General features: G+C 34.9%; 1 protein-coding gene across 3 annotated transcripts; it reads left to right on the top strand.

The window, feature by feature from the left end:
• The first annotated feature begins 3,258 nt into the window (after positions 1–3,258).
• On the top strand, positions 3,259–10,950 carry LOC145075147 (ubiquitin C-terminal hydrolase 13-like). Of its 3 annotated transcripts, none has more exons than XM_079021447.1 (29): positions 3,259–3,486; positions 3,831–3,900; positions 4,056–4,203; positions 4,298–4,455; positions 4,557–4,822; positions 4,929–5,147; positions 5,227–5,451; positions 5,543–5,641; positions 5,862–5,971; positions 6,059–6,133; positions 6,220–6,445; positions 6,537–6,737; positions 6,903–7,025; positions 7,115–7,192; positions 7,309–7,397; positions 7,888–7,996; positions 8,075–8,143; positions 8,223–8,330; positions 8,432–8,487; positions 8,566–8,743; positions 8,823–8,924; positions 9,040–9,111; positions 9,200–9,265; positions 9,391–9,456; positions 9,762–9,845; positions 9,923–10,039; positions 10,106–10,180; positions 10,288–10,374; positions 10,486–10,950. In XM_079021447.1, the coding sequence occupies exons 1-29, from the start codon at positions 3,457–3,459 to the stop codon at positions 10,525–10,527; spliced, it is 3,348 nt and encodes a 1,115-aa protein (XP_078877573.1). In that variant the 5' UTR covers positions 3,259–3,456; the 3' UTR covers positions 10,528–10,950. The 3 variants fall into 3 exon arrangements, with proteins under 3 accessions (XP_078877573.1, XP_078877572.1, XP_078877574.1); XM_079021446.1 differs by having other exon boundaries at positions 3,260–3,486; positions 9,762–9,848; XM_079021448.1 differs by having other exon boundaries at positions 3,260–3,500; positions 9,762–9,848.
• Positions 10,951–22,507: the final 11,557 nt, after the last annotated feature.

The raw sequence follows: 22,507 nt of genomic DNA, 5'->3' as shown, positions 1-22,507 counted from the left end.
CAGAAAAATGGGTTAGAAGCTGATTGGGCTCAAGCTGGGCAAATGGGTTAAGTTGTAGAGGCCCAACATTTGACGAAGGTCAACTCCTCGTCACTTTTACGCGACCCACATAAGATACCCACGCGGTCCGTGTGGGTTTCTGTTGGGGCATTTTTGGAATTTCATTTGAAGCTCTATATTGGGAAGGTTGGTGTGCCACTTTAGCCAACTCTTCGACATCCGAAAATCACCAATTCTCTGGAGATCTTGGAGCACTTTGAAGGCCAATAACCCTCAAGAACCTCATCATTTTTTGCTCTTAATCTTGTTGAATTCTTGGTACAATCTCTTATAACTTTATTTTCTTGTGCTTAGCCATGTTAGGCTAAACCAAAATTGGTTGACTTTGGTGAAATCCTTTGACTAGTTTTTGAATGTTGAAGACTCCATAAACTTGTTCTTGAATCTTTATGGGAATGTTTTGTGTTTTAACATATTATCACTACTTATATGTTTTTATTCATGAGTTTAAATGTGTTTGTGGTGATTAGTTGGCTAATTTCTTGATTAAGTAAAGGATCCTCAAATTAGCAAGCAACAAATGATTTTTGTGTTAGTTTTGCTTCACACAATCATAAAAGCATTTTCTCTAACATGGTAGTGAAAACATTTGACCCCTCTTGAATTTGGTGACATTTGAGTTCTTAATGCTAGTTGACTTTCACTAATTAAATGTTTAATGGAAATTGTGACTTTGACTAAAGAAATTGTTATGGGTTTCTTTAACCATTTTAATAACTAAGAAAAGTCTAGATAATCTCAAGCTTCTTGGATTATTATAACCAAATTAAGGATTTGAAACAAGTACTACACCATTGGATTCTAATGATATGTTCACCAAAAAGTCAAAGTGAGGAAACCTTAAGTCAACCATCTTTCCCTTAATGATTTTACATCAAACCCATGTTTTTGTTGAAATTGTCTATTTAAATCTTAGTATAATTCTAGTTTATTCAAGTATTTCAAAAGATCAACCCCCCCTTTTTTAATTTATTGTCATTTTACAAGTATTTTTACAAAATAGATTCTCATAGAATTATAAAATTGAACCAATCTCCGTGGATACGATTTCTTTGCCACTTTACACTATTTTAGTATGTAATATTTAAGGTATTTATTTTTGTTGGCCTTGACAACCACCACACCAGATGGATTAAATACTTTTTTTTTTTCGTAAGGTGAATGTTTTCTTTTGGCATGCTCGATATTACTAAAGTTCAACTCGGACTTGTTTAGCTGATAAAGGTCTTGATATTCCTTCCATTGTTTGGGGAATATGTGATTCTTGGAGGACTTATCACATATCTTATTTTATCGTCAGATGGTTGCCGATTTATGGGGGTGTCAACGTATCAATCTAAGATTACGTTAACGGTAACATAACTACTATTTTTAGAATGACTTAGTTAACGGCCGCAGTCCAACCTAGTGCCAGACCCGGGCCCTCGCCCTTGTAGTCTCACACTAGGACCTTGATGTTTGGTGCTCTCGCACACATGTCCTATTCCTAACAAGAATCTTTGGTCTATAATAAGCCAAAACGCTCATGGCACTGTCTTCTGTTTCTCCTACACCAATAGAGATAACCACTAGTGGTGCACGATCCACCAATGGGACTCCTCCACGTCTTGTAGGCATATATGGGACAAATGATACTATTGGGATTGATGTGACCAGGAAATTAACTCTACAACTTTCGGGCTATGACTTCGGTGAACCTGCGAGGTCACAATAAGAAAGAGGCCGCCAGCCGTTCTCCGGGAGGGGCTTCCGGAAAAACGCTCCGACGGTCAAGTCAGTGAGAGTTTTATAGGGTGGAGTGAGGAGTAAACTGGTAGAGGATCACTTACTGCTCAAGGCATCGAGGGTAGCCTTTTATACTGAACTCCCCTGTTGGTCCGTACGAGACAAGAGCGTCAGACCTGACAGGACCGGGGACGCTAATTGCTGGATTGTGCTCCTGAGTCTGTCAGGACCAATGATTGGTTACGAAGATAATGCTATGAGCATCTACTTTGTCGCCTGACTGTTGTGTTTGTCCCAGAGCGAAAGCCGATCCAGGCGGGGCCGAGCCTTTTTCGAGAGCGCCCTGCTCTCAGGGGCACTTGGTGGGCGTATGATTCTGTTGGGTTCGACCGGTCAGGCATGCTACACCTTAGGGCGATTCCTGATGTGGCCGGGCGCGACTCTTCCGTACTCGCTGAGGCATGTCATCATTTTCTATAGTGGCCGAGCGCGACTATTCCGTGCTCGCTAGGACACGTCATCAGGGATCATATACAAAGAGCAAAAGGTATAAAAGGAACCCTTATTCTCCAGAAGAATAGATCACCTCATAATTCTTTAAAACCATACTCATCATACTCTCATACACATTCTACTAAACCGCCAGAGCTTCGTCTCGGGACAACCTCCCGGACGTTAACTGATGTTACTTTCTTTATTGTTGTGATTACATGGCTCAACCCAGTCGGAATCTCCAATTGACGGCGTTAAGTCCCACACACATATCACAACAAGGGGCTTTCTTGGTAGATGGTGCGATTTGCGTTTTCCTTATTCTAGAGTGGTGGAGGATGTAGTGCAATGGGTTGATTCGACTCATCTCTTGCTAGTTAAACGTGTGGTTATGGAGTCTATTATTGTGACCATGTGGTGGCTTCTTTGGAGATACCGTAGTGACGTTCCTTTTGGTGGCCATAATTCTAGAAGGAATTTGTTGATCAATAGATTGATCGACTATTCCTATAACTGAATTGTGCACAAGAATAAGATATTTGATGTTACTTCAGTATCTTGGCGTTTAAACCCTATATTGGCTATTATTTTGTAAATTTTTGTTAGTTTTGCGCTAACCCTTCTAATAAAAATATTGTTGTTAAGAAAAGTGTTTACAGTATGGTATATAGGATCCGAATAAAGGTTGTGATGCGTTTCTTCGTCCTGCAATTCCTTGTTTACCGAATGGATGATTGATTATACGACGAAGACATTCCTCTCTTCGAGTATCACATTGGCCAGGGCGGTCTTCCAGTACCGCCCCTCCTTCCCTTCTCGTATCCACACTGTCCACACTTAGTACCCAACGGATCGAACCTCGAACACCATAGAGAGGTGTAGTTTACCCTTTGGATGAGAGAAATTGACTACCATAAGGACCAACTAAACGAGGGCTATATTGCCATTTCGCCAAATACGTCCACCGAGACATGGCCACCCCACTATTTCGTCAAACAAACGTTCTCTGAACTTTCTCGGCTGCTCCCTCTTTTACATCTCCTAAAATACCCAAACTACCCTCAACCCCACCTAAACCAGCCTCCCCTTTTCCCTTTCTCGATCGAACTTCACGTTTTCTGACCCCCTCCACGTCTCTCCGCCGATTTGCCGATCGAATTCCGCCACCAATCGCCGTCGATGACTCTCATGACTCCGCCTCCCATTGATGTAACAACAACGATGTTTATATCTACACACCCATACCCACTGATTTACAGTCATTCACGAACATGCACACGCAACACATAACTGTATAGGCGTATGCCTGTATCTCTATTTGCTGTTTTAAGTTGCTTAATTGCACTTTCTTGATCGGTTTATCGACTTTCGATCTCTTAAATAATCGTTTCTGAATGTGAAATATGATCTAAAAGTGCTCATGTTTCGTGTCCTTCTTTTTACTATTTGTGGAAAATGCTCAATTTTTAGGGTTTTGAATTCCGAGGATCAGAAACTTCGGAATTAATTATTATCAGATCCAATTTGTTCATTTACGGAGTTCAATTTTGCAGCCGGAAGAGGAAGAGATGCTAGTCCCGCATTCTGAATTTGCTGCCACCGAAGGACCCCAACCAATGGAAGGTATCGCTGGCTGTCTTATTGGATTCCTTCTTTTCTTTTTGAATTTGCGAATATCCTGTTTATGCTTGTGCAGATATATGTTTTTCCATCAGTGGTTTGCATTTGTACTCTCTTTTTTAAGTAAATTAACTTGTGTAACATCCATTTTTTGTCAGTTGCACCTGCAGAAGCTGCCAATACAGTCGATGCACCAGCAGTTGATGATCCACCATCAGCAAGGTTCACATGGACTATAGAGAACTTCTCAAGATTGACTGGCAAAAAGTTGTACTCTGAAGTTTTCTTTGTTGGAGGATATAAATGGTATATCTTTATTCTCTAAGAGTTTCAGTAATAATTTCAGACCAATACATGAAAGTGGCAATTGGTTTTTAATAAATTCTATTCACCTGGTCAGGCGAGTGCTTATATTCCCAAAAGGAAACAACGTGGACCATTTGTCAATGTATCTTGATGTTGCTGATTCCACATCATTGCCATATGGTTGGAGTAGATATGCTCAGTTCAGCCTAGCTGTGGTTAATCAAATTCATAACAAATTCACCATGAGAAAAGGTAACCCTTTCATGGAAATATACAGAGCTCCAATGATTCGTTTAATAAAATGATTTTGGGATTGGTGATAGTTATGAGTTATGACTCTTTTGACCTTGCAGATACCCAACATCAGTTTAATGGACGTGAAAGTGATTGGGGTTTCACATCATTTATGCCACTTAGTGATCTATATGACCCCAGTAGAGGCTATATTCTGAATGACACATGCATAGTTGAAGCTGATGTGGCAGTTCGAAGGGTTGTTGATTATTGGTCACATGACTCTAAAAAGGAAACTGGTTATGTTGGGCTTAAGAATCAAGGTGCTACTTGCTATATGAATTCTCTCCTCCAGACATTGTACCATATCCCTTATTTCAGGAAGGTTTGTAACTAACTATACCCCATCAAAACCTCTGTTCTATGATTCTATCAAAATAAGCTGCTACTAAATACTGATAACATGTTGATATATTTATGTTTTGAAACAGGCTGTGTATCATATGCCAACAACTGAGAATGACATGCCATCAGGGAGCATACCTTTGGCTTTACAGAGTTTATTTTATAAGCTTCAGTATAGTGACACCAGTGTAGCCACAAAAGAGTTGACAAAATCTTTCGGATGGGATACATATGATTCTTTTATGCAGCATGATGTTCAAGAACTCAATAGGGTTCTTTGTGAGAAGCTAGAAGACAAAATGAAGGTATAGGGTTTTTCTTGTTATCTTTATTTTTTTTGCTATCTGATCATACATGATTATGTGGTTTTATTTTATTATGAAGGGAACTGTTGTGGAGGGTACAATTCAACAACTATTTGAAGGACACCATATGAACTATATTGAATGCATAAATGTGGACTACAAATCAACAAGGAAGGAATCTTTTTATGACCTACAACTTGATGTGAAAGGGTGTCGCGATGTTTATGCTTCTTTTGATAAGTATGTAGAAGTGGAACGACTTGAAGGTGATAATAAGTATCATGCTGAACAACATGGGCTACAGGTTGGAATTGGATAATATCTCCTAAATTTTTGTTTATATGTTATCTTTTAGCATTTTGTTTATTTGTTATCTTTTGGCATTTTGTTTACAGGATGCTAAGAAGGGTGTTTTGTTCATAGATTTCCCCCCTGTTCTTCAGCTCCAACTAAAACGTTTTGAATATGATTTCATGCGAGATACAATGGTGAAGGTCAGTTACATTTTATTTGCACAATAGCTACTTAATCCTGCATTATTTCCACTCTAACTTTATAAAACTAAACAACCCTATAACTTTCATATGCTTCTTATATATGGCTGAAGAAGCATCAGTCACACTATTTCTGCCATATGCAAATCACACAAGTCAATTTCATGCTTTTTGCACTAAAATAGTAATCATCTCCTTGTGAATTCATCCAAATTTACAGATAAATGATCGTTATGAATTTCCTTTGCAACTTGATCTGGATAGAGAAAATGGAAAGTATTTATCACCCCAAGCAGATAGAAGTGTCCGCAATCTCTACACTCTTCACAGGTATTTTTCTTTTTCTTTTTTATTAAATTTAACTTTCACATATTAAATTTCCCCACAACTTTTTTACTTATTTTTCTTCGTTGTCAGTGTATTGGTTCACAGTGGTGGGGTCCATGGTGGACATTATTATGCTTATATTCGGCCAACCCTATCTGATCAATGGTATGAAAATAGTCAGGATAAAGTTCCCAATTTATTTGTCAACTGCTTTAATACATATTTAAAATTCTTTATCATGTATTTTATAGGCTTAAGTTTGATGATGAACGTGTGACAAAAGAAGACATGAAAAGAGCATTAGATGAACAATATGGGGGAGAGGAAGAGTTGCCTCAAGCAAACCCTGGGTTCAATAACTCTCCATTTAAATTTACAAAATACTCAAATGCATACATGCTTGTGTACATACGCGAAAGTGACAAGGATAAAATAATATGTAATGTGGATGAAAAGGATGTAGCAGAGCACCTGAGGGTAAGATTGTCATTTGTTGTGTACATATTGTTTTCGTACCCATGAAACTGTACTGATTACTGAGTATGAGATTCCTTAAATAATTTTTCAGATTAGATTGAAGAAAGAACAAGAAGAAAAGGAGCAAAAGAAGAAAGAGAAAGCAGAGGCACATTTGTATACTGTTATAAAGGTTGCTCGTGATGAAAACCTTCATGAACAAATAGGGAAAAATATATTTTTTGATCTTGTGGATCATGAGAAAGTTCGTAGTTTTCGTATCCAGAAGCAAATCTCTTTTGCCCTTTTCAAGGTACTAATACTATTACTCACTAAATTAGTAAATTTGTTTGTTTCTATTTCCCCCCCTCATTAAGTTATGTATGGGTAATGATGTCTTTCTGGATAAACCACGTTTCTTTCTAATCTATACCGAATAAATTGTGAATGGAACTATATGACCATTTTACCCTTGCAGGAGGAAGTAGCAAAAGAATGGGGTATACCAGTGCAATGTCAACGTTTTTGGCTTTGGGCAAAACGCCAAAATCATACCTACCGCCCAAATCGTCCTTTGACTCCTCTAGAAGAAGCTCAATCTGTATGTGCTTTTGATATATAAGTAATAAAAAATTTCCAGAAGTAAGGGCAAAATTGTCATTAACATGTCGAATCCAATATTTTTGTTAGGTTGGACATTTGAGAGAGGTATCAAACAAGGCTAACAATGCTGAGCTTAAGTTGTTCCTGGAGGTCGAACTTGGACAGGTAAAGATTTCATTTATACTTTTCTTATTCCATTATTATTTCTTAATATTTGTATAATACTCAACTCAATATTACTATATTGTTAATTCTAATATTCACTCATTAATATTATATAGGATCTACGCCCAGTTCCCCCACCTGCAAAAACTAAGGAAGAAATTTTACTTTTCTTCAAACTCTATGATCCTTTAAAAGAAGAGCTTCGGTATGCATTCTCTCTCTCTCTCTCTCTCTCTCTCTATATATATATATATATATATATATATATATATATATATATATTTCCTATTAACTCTTGTATGTGTAAATTGTGAAGTGGCTGAGTGGGTAATGATGTCACTCTGGATAAAGTGTTGTGTACATAGTGTCTGTTTCTTTTCTAGACTGAATAAACTGTCTGGATGAGACTAAAGTGACCATTGTACCCTTACATTCCAAAAAACAAATTTCACAATGTTCATTGACTCTAACAAATATGTATGAATATTTACGTGAGAGAAGTTGGAGGAAAAAAGAAGAAGGGTTAATGTCTTAAAATATTAAGCCAGGTTTTTTTTTTGGCTTAATCCATTAAGTCATTCTGCATAGATTAAGTAAAAAAGAAACAGACATATACAGTAATAAGCGCTTAACTCATTAAGCTGATTAAGTAAAAAAGAAACAACCCCTTAAATCTGGTTTCATGTGTTATTCAGGTATGTTGGAAGGCTGTTTGTGAAGAGTAGTGGAAAGCCAATAGAGATGCTGGGAAAGCTAAATGAGCTGGCAGGCTTTGCTCCTGATGAAGAAATAGAACTGTTTGAGGTCAGCCTTTCATTCAGTCCATTGTATTATTTATAATGTTATATATGTATTGTTTCCTAAATTACCCTTGTCATTCAGGAAATCAAATTCGAACCTAATGTCATGTGTGAACACATTGATAAGAAGCTAACATTTCGAGCTAGTCAGGTAAGTTTCCCTTTTTTCATATAATTATTTATGACAGTTTCTTGATTTAGTTTAATGAATACTTTTTTTGGTTTTATAGCTTGAAGATGGGGACATTATCTGCTTCCAGAAACCTCTCAAGGATGGAACTGTAAAAAACCGCTATCAAGATGTTCCATCTTTTCTGGAATACGTTCATAATCGCCAGGTATATTCTGAAACTTAAATTTATATTTTTCCACTTTTGCCCTTTTATATGTTTATGCATACATATAATAAGTATATACAACATATTCTGTCCACATCTAGGTTGTACGCTTTCGTTCACTGGAGAAACCAAAAGAGGATGAGTTCTCATTGGAACTGTAAGTTTCCCAAGAATATGATCTTAATTTCACAGAAATGTTTTTTTTTAATGTATTTGTTGACTTTGGTTTGAGCAGGTCAAAACTGAACAATTATGATGATGTTGTTGAAAGAGTTGCTGGGCATTTGAAGTTGGATGATCCATCTAAAATCAGACTTACATCTCACAACTGTTATTCCCAACAACCCAAACCTCAACCAATCAAGTATCGAGGAGTCGAACACCTCTCAGACATGCTTGCTCACTACAATCAGGTAACTAAAATTTATTAAATAATTTGATTTCAATTTGCTCAATAATTTGTATTATTATGTTTTTGTTGTGCTGCTGCAGACTTCAGATATTTTGTATTATGAAGTACTGGATATTCCTCTTCCTGAACTACAAGGCCTGAAAACCCTAAAAGTTGCTTTTCATCATGCAACAAAAGATGAAGTAAGCGTTGTTGACTTTTTTCATTTTGGTCCGTGTTTGTTTGACTTTCTATTTTGCTCTTGATATATAATAATAATAATAATAATAATAATATTTTGTTTGTGACAATTACTAGGTAGTCATACATACCATTAGACTGCCTAAACAAAGCACTGTGGGGGATGTGATTACTGACCTTAAGACCAAGGTAGTTACTAAAGTAGCAAATTTAATTCATATTATTATTATTATTATTATATCTTGTATAGTTGAGTGGTGAATGTATGTTAAAACAGGTTGAGCTGTCTCATCCAGATGCAGAGCTTCGTTTGCTTGAGGTTTTTTACCACAAGATTTACAAGGTATTAATAGGTTTTGGAGTTTGGACATTGTAGAATGTGGATTTGCTATTTTGAATTTTGATAATGGGTATAACCGTCTTTTTACTTCCATCAATTTATATTTATATTTATATGTATGTATGCAGATTTTCCCCCTGAATGAAAAAATCGAGAACATTAACGATCAATACTGGACGTTACGTGCTGAGGAGGTATCTTCAAACTTTATGCTTACTCCTTGTTAATTTCATGCCTTTTTGAGTATATTACATTTTTGGTCCCTGAGTATACCTGATTTATTTTTGTTTAATTTTGAACCTAGAAAGTTTGATTTTGCAAATTTGGTCCTTATTTGAGGTTTTTATAACGTTTTTGGTTCTTGTTCCAAATATGTTTGGGACCAATATGCAAAAATTAGGTATATGATTAACTAGTGAAGTTGAAGTTACTAGTGGGAACAGGGACGAAAAATGTAATTTAGTCAATTTATTTAATTAAGGGTTTTTTTTAATTACAGATTCCAGAAGAGGAAAAAGAGTTGGGTCCTCAGGATCGTTTAATTCATGTTTATCATTTTATGAAAGACGCGTCTCAGAACCAGGTGGTAAGTATTAATTAATAAATAATTAATAATATATGAAGTTTATATGTATTAATTTTGGTATGAACATTGAACAGCAAGTTCAGAACTTTGGGGAACCGTTTTTTCTTGTTATCCGAGAGGGTGAGACATTAGCTGAAGTTAAAGTACGCATTCAGAAGAAACTACAAGTTCCAGATGAGGAGTTTTCCAAGGTATTATTTATTTATTTATTTATTTATTTATTTATTATTCTGGTTTCTGACTCCTTTCTGTATCAGTGGAAGTTTGCATTTCTGTCTTTGGGTCGTCCTACATACCTTCTGGATTCTGATGTTGTCTCAAGCCGCTTTCAGGTTACTACTTTTTTTTTTTTTTTTTTAAAAATTAAAATAAAAAATATGTGAGAAAATCAAATCATGGCAAAAAAATTGTAAATTTGAATGGGTGGTTTTGGTTTCAGAGAAGAGATGTTCATAGTGCTTGGGAACAATACTTGGGATTGGAGCACTCTGACAATGCATCCAAAAGGTCATATGCTGCAAATCAGGTACAACCAATACTAAATTTCTATTTTTTAAAAAAAAAATGAAACTACATTATTGCTATTTCACCATGTAAGCAAGTAATCTGAATACTTGGTTTATTATTTATTATGCAGAATCGACACACATTTGAGAAGCCAGTTAGAATCTACAACTAGCTTTTAGCTGAAAAGTGTGCCAAGTTGTAGTAAACCTTTTGGAGGGGAGAAAAAAAAAAGCATGTTAAAAGAACACACAAAATATGATTGAGTCATGTCCCTTATTGTTATCGTAAATGTGCATCTTTTTTTATTTTTAATTTTTGTTGAAAAGGTTTGTTGTGTTTGTTTTTCTTAATTTGTGTAGCATCCCTGTATGTGGGCTATGGGGTGATGTAGTTTTTACTTTTACTATACCATTAGTAGCTGATGTTTCTCTCATTCTCCATTATTGTACCTTAGAAGAATATGCATAAGATTTTGAATTTGGGATGTATAGAGGTATAGATGTGTCCTGTCATGTGTCATGTGTCATGTCATCTCATGTGTGTTATTCAACTTAAACTTTTTAAAACTTGTTTTTCTTTTCTTTTCTTTTTTAAATATTTTATTTCATAGATTATTGTATTGTTATTTCATTTCACCTAGCATATTAGAGTTGGGATTTCTGTGTAACCATTGGTACAATATAGGAACAAAATATCTAGGGGAAAAAATAATCATAGGTGTCATAATTTTTTTCCCCATAATAATTTTTTTTAGTAATTATGATTTCATTAAATATGAGAAATTGGATTAGATTACATTTTAAAGTCAATATTTTTGTTCTTTCTTTTTACTAAAGCAATTGATAATAAATTTATTCTTTGACATCTATAAGTGTTTTTTTTTTCTACGTTACAAATCAAAACATCATTTGTAAAATCGTTACTTATTTTATTATGCAAGTTGATTGACAGTTATATCGACTAAGAACATCGACTGAGAGCATCTTTCAAGTGTTGCAGACCAATATGATGCACTCTTTAAAACCATTTTGATAAATATCTCAAATTAGCAAATTATCTAATGAACAATACCAAATTTTTTTTACTTCATACTTCCAAATCTATCAACATATCTCAAAACTATTATCATTTATTCGTTTTGGATACTTCATTAGAATCGTCAACTAATATAGCCAACACAAACTTACAAATTTCATCATAAATGGACTTAATTATCTCTTTTAAAAAACCATTCAACAATATTTTTTTTGAATATTTGGAGACATCAATTTATTATTTCTGAAAGTCTTTTCTAACGCAACATTTTAAATGCTCTCACCATGTTCTTTAAATAAAGATAATGCTTCAATGAAAAGTCTTCTACAAAAGAGCCATCTAATTCATCATGACCACTGAATGATATCATATTTGTTAATAAAATTCTACAAGTACCCGTTGTAGCACGTAATCGAAATACACAATTACCCTTCTCAAGTTTAGACTGTTTAGTTTGTTTATGATAGGCTACACTAATAGATTGAGATTTCTTACTGATTTTTACATTTTTTTTTTAAATAATAACTATCAGCATTACCCACGTTAGCAAACTTTTTTTTTACTCCAAGTGTTCCAATGCATCTCTCCCACCTTGCTCTCCAAACAAATGACAACACAAACAATAAGATTTGTTCATTTTTATAGTATTCTAACCAATCAAATTCATCAACTAGTTCCACAACAAAATTCATTGTCATACTTGATTAAGATGTCAATCTAACCCCATAAAATCATTAAAATACATGTATTTATAAAATCCATTTTATTTCATCGATCATATATCCCCAAACATAGGAGAAACACGTACCAAGCCTTAAAATCTCGCAATGGCTTTTATTATTAAGCAACACTTGTTTTAAGGCAATTTCATTAAATCATTGTACATATTATTCATAAATAACGTTTACTTAATGACATACACACATATTAGTGTAGTATTTTTTATGCTCCTTACAAAAGAAATAAAAATGTAAAACTTTTTTGTGTACCGACAAATTTACTTCATATATTGCAAAAATATTTCTCATATACTGTGAAAATCATTTTTTTTGTGAAGTTTTTTGCTGTAGAGGTTTTCAGAAACTCTTTTTCAAACAAAAATAGATTTTGTAGTGTGAAAATGGAATTTTTGGAAATTCTGAAGAAAGAATCGTACTTCATACTTTACTATAAAAGAGCCATTTTTACTTGTATTGTATTTATTTGAAATGTAACGTCCCATTTTCACAACAAAAATTTTTCGTTTTTATTAAGGTAAAACTTCCCAATTAAAAATTCATTTTAAGAAAACCATTTGTTCTGAATTACATTTATCGAAAATCAGAGTAATATAAATAATGCAGAATCCTCAATGTTGTTAATGCATGTGTACAATCCTGCCTTCGCATTCCGACGATCACCGATATGTTGGATTAGTGTCTAAGTCCATAACGATTTTGGTATGTACTTGACCCGATGGTGCATGGTCCTTTTGGGTTGCCTTCACCAAAACAACTTGATAGGATGAATTATGAAGAGAAAAGATTAAATATGATTTATTAATATATTATGAGAATAATATATTAAAGGAGAAATCATATTGTTTAATTAATATTAGTCAAGAATTAATAAGAATTAAGTTTGTGACTAAAAGAGATTAATTAAACTTAAGGGACTGAAATTGTAATTATAAGATAATTGCAATTGGGCCATGGATTGCCTTATATTATAAGGATGTTTGAATTCTATGGGGAAACCCATTAGAAATCGTCCAAGGCCTTTAAGGAAAGGATTCCATGGGTTGCTTAGGGCTTAAGCATCCAAATTAGGGTTTCCTTGTTAGATAACCCTAATAGCCTCACTATATATAGAGCCCTTATGCCCCAAAAACGTGAACAAGTTTCCTTCTAGGGTTTCCACACATTTTTGGTAGCCTCCTTCTCTCCTCCTCTTCATCCTCTTGCTCTTGGTGTTTGTGAACCAATAAAGGAGTGACATTTGTGACTCTAAGCTTTCTAAAGTCATTACAAGGAGGAATTGTGATTCTTATTGCTACATAACAATCAAGGTAATATCTTAAACCCATTCTTATGTTAATATGATTACTTGTATGCTAGAATTAGGGTTTATAGTCTTGGATAACTTGCATGTACAATAGAGAAACCTAGATCCAAGCATTAGGGTTTGTATGAGCACATAGGATGTTCTTATGACCAAAACCCATCAGTGGTATCAGAGCCTTGATTGGTTTCTATTGTATTGATGCCTTGTTGATATGATCTTGCTTGAAAAATTCGTTTTTTTGTGAGCCTGCCTGATGGACTCGGCGAGTCCCATTGTGGACTCGGCGAGTAGGCCCCTACTCGGCGAGTCCATTGGGGTACTCGATTCAGAAGGAGCAAATATCGGGATTTCTTGCTGTTTATCTTTGAGATACTTGCCTTTATCATATTAGATCAATATAAATATGATTTTATGATATATATGAGTATATTCTTGATCTAATTGAAGATATTTATCAATTAATAAAATATTTATTTCTTTATGTGATAATTGATTAATTATTTTGATTAAATTGGTAAATTGTTTTGCAAGAAATTATTAAATAAATCAAATATGGATAATTATGTGATTAAATGTTAATTTAGATTATTTGTTATTTGATCCCCAATGTTTTGAAAAGGTCTCAAAACTTGCCCTTAAGTTTTGGAATTTAAATTTTGATTAAAAGTTTAATTTTGATGTATATTTAAATTCTAAACCTAAATGTTTTGAAATGTTTCAAAACTTGCCCTCAAGTTTTGGAATTTAAAAGTTGATTAAAGGTTTAATTAGGTTTGTTAAATTCTAAAACCCTAGTATCGTTTTGAAAAGTTCAAATCACACCCTTATGGTTTTATTAATTAATTAAGGTGTATAATTAAAAGAGGTTTAATAAATCCATAAAAGTTTGGGTTTACAATTTAATTGAATTAAAGGTATAATTATTAAATCTGACCACATAGTATTTTAAAAGTGTAAAATACACCTTATACTATATATAACATTAAAAGTCTAACATTATATATATGTATGAGTAAAAGTCAGTCTTACCGTTAGTAGGCCTCATTCACGAAGCTGGTCTATAAGGGGTGTTTAAGGAAATTGCCTATAAAATGGCGATTGAATGGGTATCCACTCTTACCCACCGCACTCTTGACTAGTGGAGGGTCGTTAGCCGAACGGGTAGGATAGGACAAAACCTTCCATTATAAGTATAATGAAGTATAAAAGTAACTAAATGTTTTCATAAAATTCCTAATCTTAGTTACTTTAGGCAAAAGTGAATTGATGCAATTCCATGAAATTACACTTTGTGCCCTTGCGAAGACGTTAGTGGAGCGTGTGTGGTTAACCGGCACACTAAATGGTTCTAAGCAAAGGTATCAGAGGGTGACTCAATGTTTGTCATAGTTCGGTGGAGCGTGTGTGGTTTACCGACACATCGAATAGGTGATTGTAACATGTGAGGGCACCATGTAAGAAGAAGGGAGAGTACCTTTTATGCTTTATGACAGGTCTTAATGATTAAGAACCATATCTCAATTGATCCTCTAAGTAAGTCTTAGCACAATTGTATGTCTAAGAAGAGGAATCAAGAATTGAAGAAATGGTTAAATCAAGAAGTCAATCATACTTCGTTCCAAAACAAGTCTTAGAGTTAAGATTGTGAAATTGAGTGATAAGTATTAAGAAAGTTTATAAAATTCATCAAATGTGGAAAGTTGTGATGTCTTGGATAAGACAAAGACCAACTACGACCAATTTATGAAGTGTTTTGATAAAAACTACACTAACTCTTGAATATTTGTTTGTCAAGAAATGTTTATTGACAAGAGAATCTTATATGTCAAGGAGTCAGTGGGAGTCTTAATGATCTTGAAAGGTTTCAAGAACAAATCAAAATAAACCTTATAAATCATCACTAGCACACGAGTTGAGGTTTATGTAACGCCCGCAGATCCAGGCTAGTCAATTTAGAGGCAATAGGGGTCGAAAACGACTTTTCGACAAAAAGATTATTTAGAATAAATAATCTTAACCAAGTTGTAGAATATGTCACAAGGTTTCCGTACATATAAAGAATGCCGAAATCCGAGTTATAACGAAGAAGTTATGACTCGTCGAAGTTTCGCGTCGGAACCGGCACGGCACCGGGAAGTGTAAATAGTAAATTTATGATAGAGCGAGATTTAGCCTTAACGCTCTAAAAGAAAGTCGTAGAATATGTTAAACTAAGAACATCGATAAAAAGAACGCCCAAATCTGACTTCATATGAAGAAGTTATGATTTTTTGAAGTTTCGGATTAGCGATGTACAACCCGAAATTCGAATTTTATATCGATTGATTTTTAGCCGACACAACCTAGACGAGAATCGAAGATCTCGTTATTAGTAGCGTAACGATAAAAAGACAGACAAAAATGGAAATCGGATGAAGAAGTTATGAGATTTTAACGGACCAATTCTGTCCCGGCCTGTTAAAAATATAACTTTAAAAATAAATTCAAAATTAGCCGATGGAGTCTAAACGAAAGTTGTAGGGTACGTTCCCGCCTACGCGTGGATATAAAGAACGTCAAAAACGGAGTTCGTATGAACGAGTTATGAAATATAATAGCATATTTACGTATTAAAATAAAATATAAATCATATATACGTATATATATATATATATATATATATATATATATATATATATATATATATATATACATACATACAAATTTATATATCATTAGAAAGGTATCGACGATGCGGTCATTATAAGACTATGGTTGAGTATTTTCGATATTAGTTTAGTACAAAAATCGTTAAATCTGTATAAAGGGGTGTTTAGTCGTTTATATAACTATAAGGTCATTAATTAATTATGGATGGTAGTTTTTGTAAATTCAATTACTATAAATAAGAGGCTTGAGCTCTCATATTTCTTGCACCATTCTCTTGATTCAAGAGTCTTTCTCTCCTTATCCCTCGAGCATTTTGGTCCCTCGTGATTCGACTTCTCTTTCTGTAGTTTTAGTATAGCAAGGTGAGCGCTGAAGCGCTGCACGAATCTTTCTTAGAAAGATTCAGTGACGAAGTTCTGCCCCTGCAGAGCCCGACTTCTAGCTAAAATCTCCTTGTAAGTAAGTTATGTTTACCCTATTTTAATATAGTTTATATTTAAAATTAGTATTGTTATTATGAACATATAATAAATATTTGAGCTATTATTATGACTTATATAAGTGTCGTTATAATATCTTTTTAACTACTCCTGGTACGGAGAATCTGGTTTAAAGGGCCGCATATGGTTGTTGGATTTCAGAAGTGCTATACGCCAAAATGGTCATTCCCTCCGGTGTTTTATGTCTGGCCCTTGTCCGTACATAGTGGTTGGAAAGTATTGTTTAAACGCTTATATAATAATAATAATAATAATAATAATAATAATAATAATTAGTCACAGTAAATATTAGACTAAAATCTAGTGGTAATAATACTAGGTTCATCGAAGGAAATTATTTTGAAGTAAGCGAAGCGCTGTCCGAGTACCGAGTCACCACCTTCTCAAGTGAGTGCATAGTTACTTTCATCTTACACATAGATATGAAGTATTTAATATATATCACGTGTTGTGAGTGCATGGTCCCTTTCATCTTACACATAGATATAAAGTATTTTATTATAAATCACGTGCTATGTGTGCATATCGTCTGAATACTTGCTGTCTATGCTGGTGAAAGATTTTTATACATGTTTTAAATGATGTAAACTGTATAAAGTATTTTATATCTACAAAATATGTTGGGTAAAACATGGGTAGATGAATGATGAGGGATAAAAGCTGAAATAGAGGAACATTAGTAGCATGGACCTAGTGCCCTATAGGTATACATTGGCAGCAGTGGACCTAGTACCCTATAGATGAGCACTGGCAGCTGCGCGCCACAACCCCTAGATGTTTTAGATCTACGGTAAACGTCCTAGCAGCTGCGCTCTAAGGATAGTATCGGCAGCTGCGCCTAATAAGGAGCCTTATAACCATGACAGTAGCGTTTAAAGGTCAATACCGGCACAAGCGCCTCATGGAAAATGTCCCAATTCTGGCAGCTGCGCCTAAGTGACAAGATTAGCAGATGTGCTTGACCAATGTGTCATTGGCAACAATGGACTTCATGTTGTTTCCTTAGGATGATCCTTAGGAATGAATGAATGAGAAATAGCTGATTCTTAGGGTAGATCCTTAAGAATAAAGAAGATAATGGGGATGGATAATTGGGTTGATTGTTTGATTGTTTAAACATAATAATTATATTATTGTGGGTTGAAAACCCTATGTACTCACCAGGTTTCCCAACCTGACCCACTCAGTTTATTTATATCACAGGTGTTGATATGAAGTCACATTACACTGAGAGATTTAAAAGAGATGTAGATCACTAGAGTAAATGAATGTAAGTTCTGTTTATGCTTATGTTTCTGTATTGACGATGACATCCCAAATGTTTTAAAAGGGAATAAAAATATGTTTCTGTAGAAATGCTTTGATAACACGATTATCATGTTTTTCTGGGAACAAATTCCGCAACATTTTTATTAAAAGAGATACTCTGATTTTTATAAAGCATAAACAAAATCGGTCTTTTCTGGCCGTAAAAATGGGGATGTCATAGTTACAACCTATCGTGTTGACATTATTTTGTTTCTTTGCCGTTCCAATTAAGTTAAATATGAATGTGAGTTCTATGAGTTCACATTTGAATGCAAAAAAGGCAAGGACCTTGATCAATGAAAAGTACATTGATAGGAAAGGGTGAGCTGCTTAACTACTTGGAAGACATGGTGGGCAGCTGTGCTACCATAAGGCAAAGAAAGTTCGGTCCATATGAGTTTGAATTTGTCGTAAACTTTGGTTTTAACAAATTCACATGGATAGGAACACATGCACCATTAAAATCTAAGTGTCATAAGATTCCCTCCTTCATGAAAATGACTGTGAGGAAATGCTTTCACTAAGGAAGATTTTAAAAAGATAGTGATTGTGAAATTGTATTCTCAAATTCGATTATGGTTACGGTATCCCTTTCCATGATTCGAATTGTGAGGTTTGCAATTAGTCTGAATTGTTTAGACACACATATGAGCTATCTAAGGCAAAGGTGTATAAGCTTAGATAAATGATTATCAAAGCATTAGGTATTAGAAACATGAACTTAAGAAATTCAATAAGTATTGTTTTCTGGAAGTTAAGCTGGTTTCTGAATACATGTCAAAGCTAGTGGGAGCATAAGTGTTATGTTTATAATAATCATCATGATAGTGGGAGCATAAATGTTATGATTGTATGATTATTAAGGCAAGTATTTCAAGTTAGCAATATTAATTATAGAAAGCAAGAGTCATACTTTGCAGAGTTGTAAAGGTTGAATAGTTGTTTTGCTATAATTAAGGGAGATAATATTATGCTTCATTTCAAATCTAAAGGCTTAGGTTGTGCAATGTTAATAATTTAGTCAAGGAAACATAGTGCGTTCTTAAAAATCCGATTATGATTACGGCATTCCTCTTCATAGTTCGAATTTTGAGAACGTAGTACATAAAATATTATGGCAGAAGATTGATAAAGTATCGAATCTTCGTGTAAGACATTATGCATCGTGTCCCGTACGCTTCGGGTATAGGATTAATTGCAAATGCTATAATATTTGACCATTCTAAAATTTTCCAAATGTCTAGCGCATTTAGAGAGAAAAAGGACAAGAATCGGTTTTGACTAAGATAATTAAACAACTATCAAAGGACAATCCAAAGTTCGCCGAGGATTGGTCGCTTGTGAGTAGTTGGAAGTATAGTATTGGATGGACCATATCGACATTATTATGAATAGAAAAGATTCTATTGAGAATGAGTTGTCATATGGTAAGTATGAAAAGTTTTCCATATTGGGAATTGAATATTGAAAATCTATGTCTAGATTAGAAACCTTTATGCAAAAGGATGTTCAAAGGAATGTACTTTGAGTGAGAGACATCATATCTAAGGAATTGTATTGTAACAATCTCTGATAGAGGACTTTGTAATTTCATTGGCAATAGTCATTGTGACTTTAGTGCAGTGACATTACAAAAGGATCGTTGCATAAAATGTTTGAATCTAACATATTCCATAAGTGGCAAGAATTTGATATTCTTTCACTTATGAAAAAGGATTCGGAGTTGTGAAATGAGTATGATTGGAAATGTGTTCAATTTGATCTATTTCACAAAGTAAGAACCATAGGTAAACATTATGTGCATGCTAGGAGCATGGGACAAGTGTAGTAATAATTCGAGTAAGAAGTTAATTACCCAAAACAACAAATAATGAGTAATCGATATGGTGATAAATAAAAGGTGTTCTGTTTATACTCAAAGGTTTGAGGCCATATGGGATTATTATTATTCTTGTGTTTCACTTTGCATGTTTTAACTTCCTGAATAATTTAATTGGTTTAGAACAGTCAAATTATTCGAACGAGCCACAGTCGTTCATATGTTGGAAGTAGGTATGAACAAAGACTGTCGTGAATTGGTGTGTGGATTGTCTAAAGAGTATTAGACATAAGCAAATGTTTGCTGCAACGTTCATGAGTGCTTATGAATATGATTTGAGCATTGGATTAAACCCACGCTCACTTGGATCACTCCATGAATTGTATCACAAGTGATTGGTGAGACGATAATATCTTATATTCTTGAAACCGAGATGTGTGAGTTGTATCTTGCAAATCTGTTGCACATTGATAATATGTAAATGCACCAGTAACTTGGTGTCATAAAACATATTATTGTGTGTGATTCGGAGAGTGAGTGCAAGCGAGCATTGAATCAAAGTTTATCCGTTCCTTTTATCCAAAGAAGGATAAAAGCGATATCTTTGGGACACTCGATGATTTAGTGATGACAAACGTAAATGCTTGGCCGGGCTAGGGCTAATTTGATTTGTTCAATTAGTCAGTCGTCATAAATCGGAAGTCGAGAAATAGTACATAGAGAATGATTAGAAATCATGTCTCATAAGATATCTAGAATGGAGGAATATATGATCCCTTATCTAAAAGACACGCGTATCTGATAGGATCAGAGTTGACAACGGCTTTGGAAAGCTACGATTGTAGATCAGGATCTGAAGTCATACGCATAATAGTTATTAGACTTATCCAAGTGGGAGACTGTTGGATTAGTGTCTAAGTCCATAACTATTTTGGTATGTACTTGACCCGATGGTGCATGGTCCTTTTGGGTTGCCTTCACCAAAACAACTTGATAGGATGAATTATGAAGAGAAAGGATTAAATATGATTTATTAATATATTATGAGAATAATATATTAAAGGAGAAATCATATTGTTTAATTAATATTAGTCAAGAATTAATAAGAATTAAGTTTGTGACTAAAAGAGATTAATTAAAATTAAGGGACTGAAATTGTCATTATAAGATAATTGCAATTGGGCCATGGATTGCCTTATATTATAAGGATGTTTGAATTCTATGGGGAAACCCATTAGAAATCGTCCAAGGCCTTTAAGGAAAGGATTCCATGGGTTGCTTAGGGCTTAAGCATCCAAATTAGGGTTTCCTTGTTAGATAACCCTAATAGCCTCACTATATATAGAGCCCTTTATGCCCCAAAAACGTGAACAAGTTTCCTTCTAGGGTTTCCACACGTTTTTGGTAGCCTCCTTCTCTCCTCCTCTTCATCCTCTTGCTCTCGGTGTTTGTGAACCAATAAAGGAGTGACATTTGTGACTCTAAGCTTTCTAAAGTCATTACAAGGAGGAATTGTGATTCTTATTGCTACATAACAATCAAGGTAATATCTTAAACCCATTCTTATGTTAATATGATTACTTGTATGCTAGAATTAGGGTTTATAGTCTTGGATAACTTGCATGTACAATAGAGAAACCTAGATCCAAGCATTAGGGTTTGTATGAGCACATAGGCTGTTCTTATGAACAAAACCCATCAGTGGTATCAGAGCCTTGATTGGTTTCTATTGTATTGATGCCTTGTTGATATGATCTTGCTTGAAAAATTCGTTTTTTTGTGAGCCTGCCTGATGGACTCGGCGAGTCCCATTGTGGACTCGGCGAGTAGGCCCCTACTCGGCGAGTCCATTGGGGTACTCGATTCAGAAGGAGCAAATATCGGGATTTCTTGCTGTTTATATTTGAGATACTTGCCTTTATTGTAACACCCAAAGTTTTGAAGGCTAAGAAAGGAAAGAAAACCCTAAGTTTAGGGGTCGACTCGGCGAGTCCAAGGAGGGACTCGGCGAGTCCGAGCGGGATCCGGGTCGAGGTGTAAGTGACCAACTCGGCGAGTCGGCCAAGTGGACTCGGCGAGTCTAGTCTGTGCAAGGAAAACCCTAAATTCGGGACTTGGAGCCTATTTAAGCGCCTGATTCTCTCCCCTACGGTCCCTTTACTGCCTCTTTCACCCAGAACATTAAACCCTAGCCGCCATATCCTCTATTTGAGCCATTTGTTGCCTTGGAAGGTGCATTTAAGCTTGGAGAAGGAAGAAGGAACTTGGAGGAACAAGAAGGGACTATAGATCTGGGATTGTGAGTTCATTCTGAGCATTTGGAGGTAATAAACTAGTTCCTGGACCCTTTTTGCACCTAGATCTATGTGTGGTTGTTGGGGATTTTTAACAATAATGTTATTATTTTGAGTTAGAAGCCAGATCTGAAGTTGCTACTTCAGATCTAAGCATATTATGGTCTTGAGAAGCATAAAGTAGCATCCCTTGAGTTGATTATGGAGCCTCCTTGCCTTAAACCCTAGTTTATGGTGTATTTTGCTTAGATCTCCCTCTCTACACGTAAAGTTTGCAACTTTACGTGAGGAATAGGCTTGGGAAGGGTAGATATACAGATTTGAGTCTCTGCATGACTCAAAAGTCCTCTGCATGTATGAAGGATCGGATGGACTCGGTGAGTCCTTTGAGTGGACTCGGCGAGTAGCTTGAAGATGAGGAGGAACTCAACGAGTGGGATGAACAGCTCGTCATGTCGGATGAAGTTGGGCATGAACTCGGCGAGTTGGAAGAACAATTCAGCG

The sequence above is a fragment of the Lactuca serriola genome, chromosome 9, assembly GCF_051521515.1.
Source record: "Lactuca serriola cultivar US96UC23 chromosome 9, Lser_US96UC23_V15, whole genome shotgun sequence".
NCBI lineage: Eukaryota > Viridiplantae > Streptophyta > Magnoliopsida > Asterales > Asteraceae > Lactuca > Lactuca serriola.
Note: the sequence above shows the minus strand (reverse complement) of the source record. Positions and strands in the feature narration are given on the sequence as shown.